The sequence below is a fragment of the Protopterus annectens genome, chromosome 5.part1 (assembly GCF_019279795.1).
Source record: "Protopterus annectens isolate FY-2018-M chromosome 5.part1, PAN1.0, whole genome shotgun sequence".
In the NCBI taxonomy this organism is placed as follows: Eukaryota; Metazoa; Chordata; order Ceratodontiformes; family Protopteridae; genus Protopterus; species Protopterus annectens.
In genome coordinates, this window is record NC_056736.1 from 250865626 (window position 1) to 250880438 (window position 14813).

The 14813-nt window shown below is 42.6% G+C and overlaps 1 protein-coding gene across 2 annotated transcripts in view; it reads left to right on the forward strand.

Moving 5' to 3' along the window:
* Positions 1-14813, forward strand: part of LOC122803352 (F-box/WD repeat-containing protein 7-like) — a 1891371-nt gene that overhangs the window by 1067638 nt on the left and 808920 nt on the right. For both annotated transcript variants that reach the window (XM_044072926.1, XM_044072927.1), the window contains one exon: positions 842-977. In XM_044072926.1, the coding sequence (XP_043928861.1) occupies positions 842-977 (136 nt within the window). The remainder of the gene's footprint in view (positions 1-841; positions 978-14813) is intronic.

Consider the following 14813-nt stretch of genomic DNA (forward strand, 5'->3'; position numbering starts at 1 on the left):
CTCTGCTGCTGGCCTGCTGGAAGAATTATTGATGAGAACTTCCCATCTATAGCACTGCCTTGAAGAAAGAAAAAATATTTGGAAACACCTGGTCAGTAATATTAGAACAACAAGGTGTCCTGTTAGCTAAACTGCATTATCTTTGAGTAAATGAAAATGGTTTGCACTTGTCCTAATTCATAATCAAGGTCTCCCAGAAATATACAATTGGTAATGTCCTAAAACTGAAATCATAGGAACAGCTCATGGTTTGGTGTGAATAAAATGGGTGATCTATAATTAGCTATAAAAAATATTAACTTATTCTGAAATGAGAAACAAGACTTCCAGAATTGCTGTGGCATGGTGTTCAAAAATCTGTAAAAACTGTATTTCTCATGTTCAAAAATGTGTGAGAACTGAATGCATCTCTCACATAGGCTGACCCATTTCTTTAGTGCTGTTCTGTCCTGTTTTTGTGAAACTTTTTGCATCCTTAAGATGTTTTAATATTATAAAGCAGTATTTAATTGATAGGGCAGATGTTTGTATACAGCAGAGTTCCAAACTCTTCGGTCCTATACATTCTGCAGTATCTTGTGCTGTGGGTTCAGTATGTGCCTTTTTGATTGTGTTAGGACAAAGTCTTTGCATTAAAAATGCACAGCTTCTTAGTCAGCTGAGATACTTTTGTTGTATTGTATTACCCGATAAGAAAATAAATGTGGTAGCTAGTCAGGAAAATGCTGTCTGGGTTTACATCCTATATGGTGTAATGTGCTGTAAGTCTGATTGCTGTATTACTGAAGGAATGAACAGTATCTGAGTTCTCAGAGTTATATTTTTATATTATTATTTGCAGGAGTCTTGGACAATGCATCAATACAGCCACAACATTTGGAGACTTGCGGAATGCAAATCCTCAGGCCCACCACAGGAGGAGAATCCCCTCAGTAGCTCCTCCTCCAGACTTACAGGAGTGGCTTCGAACTTTTCAGGTTGGTGGAGTGGTTTGGAGCAGTTAACAGTATTGTATCTTGGGGTGTTCCTACCCACCATCATAAAACCAGATGGATGTGACTCACTAGCATTCTTTACAAAGGTGTGGTGATATGTTTTCTTGCATTCTGCTTGACTCCTTATGTCTAACCATCTTTCTCACAACATTAGCTTTACTTTTATGTAGCCAAAATGGTAGCCAGACAGTATTTCAAGTGGCCAAATGCTTGAAACCTGATTTCATACACTTAGGTTCATAGGTTGGTACTAGGCTATCGGCCCTAGGGCCTATGCAAGCCTAGCCATAACAATTCCCTGGATATTTCTTCCCACAATATTTACTTCTCTGGACCCCTGTCTAGCAGGGTGACTGACATGATCCCCGGGGTGAATTTCCTATCTCCCATCCAATCATCTATCTCTCCAGCATGTTTTGTTCATTGTGATGACAACGTTTAGATCCCTGGAGCGTGGGGCTCTGAGGGATTGGGATTTCTTTAAGTGGAGCATGTCCAACAGCTCAGGGTTTGACATGACCTTGTATGTTAAGCAGAGATTGCCTCTGAGTAGACGATATGCCACAGAGTATAGCTGGAGTTTTTTAGGCGGTCAGCATATGGCATCTGCTTTAGGCCTGTGATTCTTTTAGTGAGGTATTTCTGTGGCCTTTCCAGCTGTTGCAGATGTCTTGTGAGGTGCATACCAAACGGGGCATTATACTCTATAATGGGTCTAATGAGGGATGAGTGCAGTGGGACAATGACCTCCTTTTTTCTGGATGAAAAGCCCTTCATGATGAGGTGTGCCACATAGAAGGATTTCCTGACTGTTGTGGCGATGTGGTTATTGAAAGTGAGACTACTGTCCATCTGTGTCCCTAAGTCTCTCATCACACTTTCGATGTTTAGTATCCTGCCACCTATGTGGTAATTCAAGGGTACATGTTTTTTGGCTGAAAAAGAGATTTTGATGGCAGTATCTTAAGAGGAAGAAATCTCCTTTCTCTTCAGTTGGAGGGACCTTGGAGTTAAAAGTAGATTGTCATGTAGAATGGTGAGGTTGTGACCTCCCTTACAATAAATTACCTTCCTTGGGTGCTCTTTCTGTCCCTTTCCTGTGATCGAAACAACAATTGCACAGAATGCATTCTGTCATGCCATAAAATCAGGACAAACATCTAGATAGCCACAGTTCTTATCTGGGACCATTCATAACATGTTAAGTCACTCCCATATTGGTCTGTATTGTCAGGGTATAGATATCGTCTCTCTTGGAAGACACACATGATATAATGCAGAGTCTATATCCTTTCTTAAATTTACAAACTAGCGAGTTTCTCTTTTAAGATTTATTACCATAGTTACCATCAGTTTTCTCTATTAGTAATTCAGACTTCGAGTTTTTGTTTGTTTTTTTCGTAGCCAGTCAACCTGCTTGTACTCATTTCAGAGAATGTGCAACAAATACTGATTATATAAGGTGGAACTCTTGAAATGTCTGCATTTCATTACTTTTGCATTCTGCATCCTGCATTCTGATATCTGACTTACTTATTTGGCCGCCAAGGCAGACTGCCCTGGAGAAGTTTACTGTAATACATTTATTCATTTTGGGTTATATTGTAGCTCTGTATTTCCTTTTTAATGCAGTTTGATTGCATGTTGTTCACTTTCTCTTTGCTTTGATGTGATAAGAGTCAGTGTCTTTCCTTATTTAGCATTTTTAAATATATTTGGGTGTCTTGTTAAATAATAATAGTAATATTACTATTCTATTACTGTTATTATTATTATTATTAAATACAGTTATTTATGCTTTTTTACATTTTTGGATACTTAGAGATAGTTACTTTCCACTTGTTTATACTGCATTTATTTCTGTAATTGTTTTAAATGTTCACGTTTGTATTTTATTTCTGTTTTCTAGCCTTGATTGCAAACTCTTTATTGATGATTTTTAACTATTTTTATGCTTGTTATTCTTGTAGAATAACCCAGTTTTCCACACCATTTTATAGAATGCCCCATTTTTTTGTATTTATTTTAAACAGAGAAAGGACCATTTCAGATCTAAACAAGATTAGTATGAAAGCCTTAAGACATGGGGTGTGCTTGACTGTTTGACACAATGCACAAGATGTTTTTGATACTGACTCCTTAAGCATTATGCTTAACTTAAAAAGTTGGTTTTAGTTTTGTAAGTATTTTAGAATTAAAGTTAGGCACTGAGATTCATGGCCTTTAGTGTTGAAGTCAGTGCCAGTAGTCTGTTTTTGAGGTGGCTCTGAGGGTTGGGGGATTAGGAAGAAGTCTATCCTGCAGCCAGACAGCACAGGGTGAGCAGTAGTGTAAACTGAGATAATCTCTCAACATTTCTTTTTGTTCCTGTGATATGTTTCATGCATAGAATTGGTGGGTATTTTGGTGGTGTAAGTAAGGTATTCAGTGCAACATGCAGGGGCAGCAATTAGTGTTGCATGTAGGTCAGAGGGGGTGGTAAGAAGTGCCGAAACATTCATCAGCATACAGAGTTGGAAACAGGGAGATGCCCAATTTACAGTTATCACTGCCAGGATGGAATCTTAAATGTGAACAAAAAATATCAGCTCTAATTTGGGAACTAGGACCTCCAGCATACTGTGCTGACATCACTACCACTAGGGTGCATGGATGATGGTTTAAGAGACTTACTCAGCTCTAGGTCAGACATGGTGAATGAGTAGGTGGATTGCACTGATAGCCTCCTTAAGGAGACTGTGATTGCTTTAATCATTGGCAGAATGGTGTGTGAAGTGAGTGGAGGCCAGGGACTTGAACCACAGACAAACCAGTTTAGAACACCACACTGGCTTACAGTGATCACTGATGGCCTAGCTATGAGGTAGGCAACTGTCATTGATTCCCTTAACAGTGAGGAAATGGTGAGGTTGGGAACTTACTGGAGTGGAGTGGTATGCTGAGGACTTAGCCTGTGATGTGTATAGTGATTTCTTTGTGAGTCACTGTCTGTCAAGCAGAAGGATAGTGCAGCAATTTCTGTGGAGGGTAGGGAGTGACAGCACAAATTGATAGAGGACTGAACTTCCCATTCACAGGTCAAGGGTGCTCTGATAAAAGTCCATCTGGAGATAGGGGGAACTTTTTTCAGTGGAAGGTCTGGTTGTCATTCTTTGGCATACTCTCCAAGACTGCCTATCTTGGTAGGCTTTAAGAATCTCAGTTGTGTATGTGCTGCTTATATTTAAGGACTTATTGCAGACCCTTAGTTTATTGGTGATTGAGATGTTGATAAACTAAAACAAGAGTGGTAGGTACATGTGACTTTCTGTGACCTAATACTTTGTGCTGTCTTGGAGTAAGGCTCTTCCACCAGATGTAAAGGGTTACTGAATCCTTACTCATTCATGCCTATAGCACCTTTAATTATATTCTTCCTGTTAACACCCATAGTTCCTTATGGCTTCTAGACCTTTTTTGGGTCTGACTTCTTTAACAAAGTGACTTACTGGCCAATATCAGACAGTATTAAAAAGGGCAATGAGTTATTAACAAAACACTAAGATTTTTAATCCAAGGTGTCCTGCAGTACAGAAATAAATCAGTGTTTGCCATTTATTGTTCATACTTTCATAGTTATGCCTATATTTTCAGACTTGAGAGACCTACATGCTGTTGAGGGGTATAGTGCGAAATGCCATGCTGGAAGATAAGAAAATACATTGTCAGTGTCCATTTATATCCCGCTGTACATGAGATATTACTAGTTGTGTGTCAGTAATTATGGAAATAAGCAGTATTTCCATTTGTATATAATTCTTCAAAAATCAAGCGACTTTCAAACTATTGCATGGTATCAGGTAAAACCTTAGAGTTTTTGAAGAAATTAGCCTTTAATATTTGTACTGTAATGTGCACATCTTGAGAGAGATTCAGTGTTATTTAAATTGCTAATTATATAATTAAAATATGTTTTCATATTTCTGTAAATATCTCAATAACCATGTATTCAGAGAAGAATTTCTTACTGTCACATGAAAGCTTATTTCTGGTTAACAAAAGTGTTGTAACAGTATATGTCTAGGTTGTACAGTTTCCAAGATATGACAGTTTGTAAATGTTTAGCAAAAAATATATAATTCTGGGTTTTGTGCATTATAATATGTTGTGGTATTTATGGAAAGACTACAAATGTACCAAATGTTACCACTGCAAAGAATAATTCTTACTGATAGGATTGCTTTTTGCACAGTTTTAATAGTTTTTCCTGTTTTTTAAAACACGTTTATTGAATTATCACTTGTGACATAGGCAAACTTAAATTTATGTAAAAGTAATGAAGCCATATTAACAAGCTCACATTTGCAAACATTATGCGTCACATGTATTGTTCTGTACAGTATAACCAAACCAAAGTTAAATAAATTGTTCAATTTCTGCCATCTGTTAAACTTCATTTCTCCCCAAAACATTTTTCTTCCTGTATTGTTCTCACAATTTTCATTTTTTTATGTAGTTTGCTCCAACTGTTTTCTAGAGACCTCACCTCCTGTTCTTTTATCTCTTTTACAGTATTCAGTACTTCAGGTATATTTGGGTTTAGACTTTGATTTCAATTTTCTGGTAAATGCTTTTTCATCAGCCACCAGAATTAAACTTAACTAGACATTACTGTGTCTAGGCAATAACATTTTTTTTTTTTTTAGTTACACTTATTTGCTAGCCCGATATTCCTCACAGGGGATTTTAAATTTTGCCATCTTACTACTGTTACAGTCTGAGAGCATATGCTTCCAGTTACTTACCCCCCCCCCCCCCCCATTACACCTCCAGCATTTGCCATCTACCGGAGGAAAATCTCTTAGGAATCTGCTTGGGATTTAAAAGTATTTATGCAACAAGTACCAGGCAAAAATCCTAAGTTTTGTTGCATGTATGGGAGTCGTACATTTGTCCTCCCATTGTTTCTTTATTAATTGCTTATCTAATCTCTCTTCCCAATCTTTTCTGACCTCTGATTGATTCCTGTACATGTCCTTCTATTCAGATGTTGCAGTATTCATAACCTTTGGGTTATCCTCCGCTGTTCTACCCAAATGTCCAGCCAGTATACAAAAGCTTTAGTCATTGCAAGGTACATAGGACGTCTCACGTTGTCCATAGGGTGTGTGGGCCATAAAAGTGATGTTTGCACGTACTTTCACCAGAACTTCTGTGTTGCCAGTTCAGCTCATCCTGCCATCTTTGCCATCGGATACTTTGTGTTTAAGATAAGTACCCCGTTGTGGCCTTTTTTCTTATTATTATTTTGGTCAGTGTATGCCAGCTGTGGTTCATGTCAAATGTAGTTGCGGATGTCAGATCCCCATGACCTATGCCTTTTCGGCCTAGGGCCCAGCCATGACTGTAAAACCTGCGAGATTTGTCAGGCCTTCATTCCTAACACTCTTTGCAGCCGTCTGCATGCCTTAAACATCTAATTGGAAAACCAGCATCTTAAACGTCTGCCTCTGGAGATGGAAGGGCCGTCTGGTCAGACCGTTGAGCCACCAAAAAGGAAGGCCAAAATTTCCAGGCCTGAATCTACTGCTGCACCTCCTCCACCCGACATTCCCACTGTGGCTGAAGTTCGCATGGAGGAATGTACAGAACCAGTCGATTCAGGTATAGCAGGTACCGTTTCGGAGGCTGCAGAACCTAGAGCTGAAAGCAAGTCCTTGGAGGTTATGCAACCGTTGGGCGGTGCCGACAACAAGGGGGAATCTCGGCTCGCAACAGATGTCCAGTCTAGCCCTTCCATTAGTATACAACTGTCTGAACCTAGGCCCTCCGCCCTCCAGGCCTGCCTTTTTCTTAAAAAGAAAACAAAAGACAAAACATGTCTCTCCACCTTCTGAAAGCCTACCTGATTGGCAAGCTTTCTCCCAGAGCTTATTTAATTCCTTCAGGGCCCTTAGGCCTTCATTGGCTGCTTTCCTTCTGGCTGCCCCTTCAGTTATCAGTCCTAGGCCTCAGACTGAAGATCGTCTTCTACTTGAAGCTGACTACTCTTCACATTCCCTTTCAGAGGACTGCTTTTCCTATGCCTCTCAAATGCCTTCCCCTCTTGGGTATGCCTCCCCAGAGGAGGACTCTGCTAAGGCAGACTCCCGGGAGAGGACCTCACCTTTGGAGAAACTGTCTCTCAAATGAGATAGTTTTTTAAATGGGACTCCACTGAAATGACTGAGGTTCAAAAGAGGTATTATGAACTCTTACAAATGGACATACCTTCACCTTCTGTCATTCCACCAGACTTACCAGCCTTTTTAGACGCCTTCTATGCAGCCTGTAAAAATCCTGAATCCCAACCCCCAGCCCTTAGAAGGCCTGACAGATTTTTTTAAGGTCCTAGAAGTGGACAAATTCCTGATCAAATGCCCTGTTGCATACCCTGGCACTATTTCAGTCTATGCAGACAAGCCCTCCAGACTACTACCTTCCACCTCTGTCCTTCCCACTGATAAGGAAGTAAGACTGTGGAACAAATTGGCAAAAAGGTATACACCTCTACCACTTTGGCCTTTAGGGCTGTTAACTACCAGACGCACATGTCTAAGTATTCCCTGGCCCTTTTGACTCGGGTTTCTAAACTTTTGGCCAATCTCCCAGGCTCACCTACTAAGGCTCAACTATCTAACCTCTTCTCCTTGTCCTCTAAAGTGACAAGACACTCGATTAGATGCAGTTATGATGCTGCAGAGGCCTCGGCCAGATCAGCAGATTCTGCCTCAGTGCTGAGGAGGTACTCTTGGCTGAGACACCAACTCCTATCTGCTGATACCAGGTTTAAGCTTCTGGATGCACCCCTAGACAGTCTGGGGCCAAAGTGGCAGAGCTTTTCAAGACCTTTCAGAAAAAAGGGAAAGAATTACAGGATTTAAAGCATTTTTTTTGTGTCTCCAATCCCTAAATTCCAACGGAGTTATCCCACTGACACAGTTCATCAGAAAACATTCTCCTCCTACTCCATTCTAGGAGCAAATAGAGCTCCAGGAAGCAACAGTGTCCTTTCAGGCCTGCTCAATTTGCAGCTCAGAAGCCTCAGTTTCAGGACAGGGCAAGCAGTCTGTGACTGCCCACCTTATTCTCCATCCCTTCCAGATTCTATCCCCCTATCCCAAAGACTCTCTCACTGTCTTCCTGTCTGGCAAGGCATTACCTCAGACAAGTAGGTTTTATCGATTATAGAAAAAAGTTATTTCATGACTTGGATCATTCCTCCCTCCTTAAAAGGCATCCCACAGCCACCAAAGGACCAATGTTCTCTTTTTCAAACAGTCTTGGACAGTCTCTTTTCTTAAGGGACTATTCAACCTGTCCCTGTGTCAGAGAAGGGAAAGGGATTTTACTTCAGACTTTTTCTAGTCCCAAGGAAAGACAGCCCATGGAGACCCAACTTGGACCTCTCCCACCTCAGCCTCTTTCTACAAGCACTCACTTTTCACATGCTTATGCTCCAGACTCTTTTCCCCCTGCTAATACCTCAGGCATTTCTGGCCACTTTGGACATTAAAGATGCATATCTGCATAGCCGTACAAGGCCCACTTACAGGAAGTATTTGCGGTTCTCTGTGGTTTCCTCGCATTTTCAGTTCTTTGCTTTACCCTTTGGACTATCTACTGCTCCAAGGGTATTCACCAAGTGTCTGGCTTCAGTGATGGCCTATTGCAGGGTCCAAGGGATTCACATTTTTCCATACCCGGATGACCTCCTGATCCAAGCAGATTGCTCCACTTCCATCTCCAAAATGTTATCTCCGTTCTGCAGTCTCTGGGTTTCAACATCAATTTCCCCAAGTCCAAACTAAACCCCCTCCCAGGACCATGTTTTCCTGGGGTGCAGAATCTGGACAGATGTTATGAGAACATTCCTTCCAACCCAAAAGGTGGCAAGCCTGAAGGAATACCAGATGTTCATCGTGTTTCACTGTTGCAGTCATTACAATTGGGTTATCCTGCTGGCAGGCTACCTGCAGTCGGCCCGAGTTCCAAACTCTAGGTCCGGCGTCGGCTGCTGTCGCCTCCTCCCTGACGTCAGTGCACCAGGGGTATAAAAGATGCAGCCGACACCATTTACCTCAGTCTTTCTTGCCACGCGGTGCCCAAAGCAAAAGTAGTTCGCAAGTGCAGGTCGGCCGACTCCTGAGATTTTCAAATTCGAATTTCAGATCTGAAGTCTTCATTAAATCTAAGTACCCCGCTGGGGAAACTTTTTTCTTGCTCCAGACCGATGTCAGATAAAGTTAATAATTGTATTTCTTGTGGGAAGCAAATACCTCATAAGGATTTTCATTCTTACTGTATTCCTTGCCTAGGCCCTGACCACGATGTTGCTAGTTGTCGGTTTTGTGCTAGATTTAACCAACGCACTATTAAGCGTCGGTACAATTTTACATTTCATTATTTTTGCAGAAGATTTAACTATATAATGCCATCGGAGCAACTGACTGCTGGAGTTTATAAAAAGCACAAAGAAAAGGACAGGCGTCCGAGGTCCAAAACAGATGACGAGGCTTCCGCTAGGCCAGTCGCCGGTTCTCAGTGAGGCGCTTTCGCAGCCCCTGACACCCGCTACCTCAGAGCCACAGGCCGCTTCCGACTCCCACTTGGAGCCGACTAAGCCGCTGGAAACTCAAGGTATTGGACACTCGGAAACTCTTCCTTCAGATGGGTCCAGAGCCGCTGAGCAGGCATTGGCTTCTGAGGGTGTTTTCAGGCCTACACAGCTATATGTAAAACCAACTTCAGCTTCAAAGGCAAAGACTAAAGCAGCCCTAAAGTCAAAGAAACAAGTACAGCATTCACGTGGACAGGCCTCCATGCCTAAAAAACAGATGCTTAAAATGGCCGAAGACCTAATTACTTTGATCAGGGGTTCCCATCTCCCTTCTGATAAGAGGCCTAGGCAAGAGATAGAATATGCATCTTCAGATCAGGTTTCCATTTCCTCTTTCGAACAGGAATATTCTCTTCCTCCCTATGAGGATTCTGATGCTGAAGAATCTATTCCTTCAGCCTCTCCTCCTGAGAATTATTCTTTTGGGGAAACCCTGCATACTATGATGGAGCATTTCCACTGGGAGAGCCAAGATTACTCAGAATCCAAGAAAAGGCTCGGAGACTTCCTTTTATTACCTCAGCACAGGCCCCTTGCTATTCCTCCTGTTTTAGACATTGTAGATGATGTATTTTCAGAGTCTGGACTGTCTCCTGACTCTCTGCCACCAGCTCCAGTTAAACCAGACAGATACTACAGGGTTCCTGATTCACATAAATTTCTTTATAAAAACCCTGCTGCAGACCCAGAAACTATCTCTCAGGGTCCCAAAGGGGTCAGGGCTTCCACTGCAAAAAACCCTATACCCTCTGATAGGGATTCAGGGGCCCTGGACAGATGGGGGAAAAAAGATTTATACTTCTGCTACCTTGGCTGTAAGAGCTTTAAATTGTCAATTTCATATGCTTAACTATCAGCAATATCTAATGTCACTGCTTAAACAGAAAATGTTGACAAATTCAGAATGTGCAGAAAACAAAGAAATGCAGGATTTATTGCATGCAGCTGAACAAGTAGGAAAGCATACTTTGCAATGTGGTTTTGATTCTCTAGAGGCCTCTTGCAGGGACTCTGTTACAGGTTCTGTCATTAGGAGACATGCTTGGTTAAAAGAACAGAATCTGCCCGATCATGTTAAAGCAAAATTATTAGATGCTCCATTACAACATGATACCTTGTTTGGTGTTAAAGCAGAAGAGATGTTGAAGAAGATGGAGGACAAAGCTAAATCTATGCAAACAGTCAAGGATTTCTACAGGTGCAGCCTCCCAGATTTAGCAGGAACTGGCCTGCAAAGAATTGGTCCTTTCCGGTGTCAGGCCACAAAGAGGCAGATACAGACACCCCAGAGGCAGATCACAGCCCCAAGGCTCATACAGGCCTAAACAGTGGGGTGCTTCTACCTCCAAAAACGGAGAAGAAAAATCACAGCCATACAGGAAACAGTCTCAATGACTTTCCCCTGCCAGCACCAAGCACTTATCTTCCGGCAGCTCCTTTGGGAGGAAAACTAGCACTTTTTGCACAAAATTGGCACATGATCACCCAGGACAAATGGGTCTTAAATATCGTATCCCAGGGCTACAGGTTCCATTTTCACACCCTGCCAAGGCCAAACGGTATGCCAGACCTGCCACGCAATCAGTGGGCAGAGGCACAAAAACAAGTTTCATCCCTCATGGACATGAGAGCCATTCAGCAAGTACCACAGCAAGAGCAGGGACTAGGATTTTACTCAAGGCTATTCTTGGTGCCCAGAAAGGACAAAACCTGGAGACCAATGCTGGACCTGATTTGTCAGAGATGGGCCTGCACCTGTCACCTCTGGGATTCCGGATACTGGTTAAGGCTCTTGCCACCCCTATAATGCCTTTTTTAGGCAAGGCTTAAACGTTAAACGCACCACCATAGCAGATTCAAACAGGCAAAAGGGTAATGCTACTCAATGCTAGAAGTCTAAATGTCAAAATGCACTCACTCAAGGCACTCCTTAAGATGGAGAACATTGACATCTGTGCAATAACAGAGACCTGGTTTTTGAGGCTCCAGAGAGCACTCATGCATTACCAGGCTACAATTCTTACCACACCTTTCGACCACCTAACCTGGACCGAAACACTAAAGGAGGAGGCGTGTCCATATTCATAAAGGATATCCACACCTCCAGGTTAGTTGCTCAACATAGTGCATCCGAAATTATCTAAGTACAGTTAACACTGGGCAAGACTGCAATTCAGGCTGTAGCTTGTTACAGATCTCCCACTATGCCCCAGGATGCCTGTTTCTCGATATACTGGATGATAATAAGGTACAGCCCAATACCCTAATATTGGGAGATTTCAACTACCCCACCATCAACTGGGAAAACTACTCATGTACTAACTTATTTGCTCAACGTTGTCTGGAATTCATCAATTCCAATGCCCTGGATCAGCTTGTCCATACCCCCACCAGGGGCAGCAACATCCTGGACCTAGTCATTACCAATATGGGTAACAGATGCTCCTTGCTAGAGGTCAACCCCTTGCTGGTCAGATCCGACCACAAGCTAATCACCCTAGACATCCATATACCACCCCCCACCCCCCATTAAGGAACATACTGTAAAAAACTTCTCCACAGCCAACTTGCTTCTTAAGACAGAAGTGGTTAACTTCACGACACCCATACAGACGGAAAATAGAGGCACGACTGCTGAATCATATACAAATGCACTGTATAAGCACATACACAAGTGCATGGACTGTGCCATCCCCAACAAAACCAAGACGCTATCCCCCCAAAAAAAGGAAGCCAACCTGGTAGTCCCCTGCCGTAAACAAACTCTACAACAGAAGGAAGAGACTGTTGCAAAAAAGAGTAAAATCCTATGATTGCAGGAACTCCTTGGTCAGCTTCAGTAAGAAGCTGAGATCCCTCATAAAATTCTCCAAAGCTAGTTACAAAACTAAAATCATCATGGATTCTAAAGACGACCACAAAACATTCTACAGCTATGTCAAGAATCTCCGTGGCAACACTCAGATCTGCTCTGAGCTACAGCACAATGGCACTAGATTTACTGAACCAGCTGATATTGCCAACATCCTGGCAGACAGGTTCAGTGCATACTTTACCCCCCAAAGGGCCCATCTTCATACCGGAAGATTGCAAAGCCACTGTTATCACGGATGCACAAGTAAAGACCACACTCTCCAAAGCCAAGAAAGCAGCATCCATTGAACCAGACAAGATCCCAGGCTGCGTTCTGCGTGAACTGCAGAACAAACTGGTACCCCAACTAAGTACCATGTCAAACAATAGCCTCACTTCAAGCTTTGTGCCTATGGAATGGCAGACAGCGACGGTTATCCCACTCCACAAAGGGAGTGCCACCACTGACCCTGGGAACTACCACCCCATTAGCCTGACGAGCCTGGTCTGCAAGGCCATGAAACACATCATCCTTGAGCTGATGAGCAAAGACATAGGTAATCTCCAAACTCTGGACCCCACTCGGTTTGGATTTGTAAAAGGTAGATCATGCCTCCTAAACCTGATTGACTTCTTTAAAGCAGTCACTAGAGCCGTAGACGAGGGTAAGGTGGTGCACACAGCCTATCTTGACCTCGTCAAGGCTTTCAACACCATCCTCCACTCTGGTATTATAGATAAACTCACTGGACTGGGCATAAATACCTATGTCACAAGATGGATGGCCAACTGGCTCACTGACAGAACCCCTCACAGTGAAAGTAGCCAACTCCAAATCCGACTTCAGACCAGTGACAAGCGGAGTACCTGTTCAGTATCTACTTCTCAGAAGTCCAGGCTAATGCGGATGGTCTCTGGCTAGCGAAGTTCACAGAAGACTGTAAACTAAGAGCCATAATAGACTCGCCTAAGGATGTGGACATTCTACAAAGAGGCCTCACTGAGACTGATGCTTGGTGTCAAAGTCATGGCCTAAAGCTCAATGCCAAGAAGTGCATTGTCATCCCCCTTTGGGAAAAATACAGTACCTATGAACTACCACACAGGTGGTAGCCAATAAACACCGAAAGTGTGATGAGACCTTGGGACACAGGTGGACAGTAGTCTCTCCTTTGATAATCACGTTGCCACAGTAGTCGGGAAATCCTTCTACTTGGCACACCTCATCACAAAGGAGTTCTCCTCCAGAAAAAGAGAGGTCATCTTTCCTCTCTACTCATCCCTCATCAGACCCATTATAGAGTACGACGCACCATTTAACATGTACCTTGCAAGACATCTACAACAACTAGAAAGGCCACAGAAATACCTCACTAAGAGGATTACCGGCCTCAAACAGATGCCATACGCAGACCTTCTCAAAAGACTCCAGCTCTACTCTGTCGCATATCGCCTACTCAGAGGTGACCTCTGCTTAACATACAAAGCCATGTCTAACCCAGATCTGATGGAAATGCTACACTTAAAGAAATCCCAATCTCTCCGGGCCACACGCTCTATGGACCTAAACTTTGTCACCACAATAAACAAAACATGCTGGAGGGATAGATTCCTGTCCCAGAGACTTCCCATGCTCTGGAACAGACTTACCCATTCATGTCAGGCAAAGCTCCTCATTAGCCCTCTTTAAGAGAAATCGTGACAATTGGATGGGAAACAGGAAATCCACCCCGGGGATCACTTCTGTGGCTCTGCTCGACAGGGGCACAGGAAAATAATTTTGGTACTTTTCCGTTATCGGGGCAACATTTGCAATGAGAAGTATGTACTATAAACAGGTATCGTCATATGTCCGAGTTTCTTAATTGAAGTAAAGTTTTCCTACATTCCGCCATTTATTCTACATTGGGTGGAGGGGGGCATTTCATATTCCTTTCTTAACACATTTTGCAGATGGGAGGTTGAAAACTACGGCGCTACTGCTGCCACAGCACTCTGAACACAAACGCTGTTGAACAGGCTGCAGCAGCAATTTTTCTGCACTGTACAGATCTTCAGCCATTTTATTAATAATGTTGTGGTTTTATGGCAAACATTGCCGTTACTTCATAAAAAGATATTAACTTTGTGACACTGACCCTTTCAAAGCAGGAGCTGACACTTTAAAAAAAAAAAAAAAAAAAAAGAATGCTTCACACACAATAGCTGCTTCAAGAATCAGAAAGGGAAGCGTTTCAGGGTTAACAACTCTGCAAGGATTCTGAGAAGCATCCGCCAGAGAAATCACAACATGAGAAATGAGCCAAACACACGGGGTAAAATTCTGA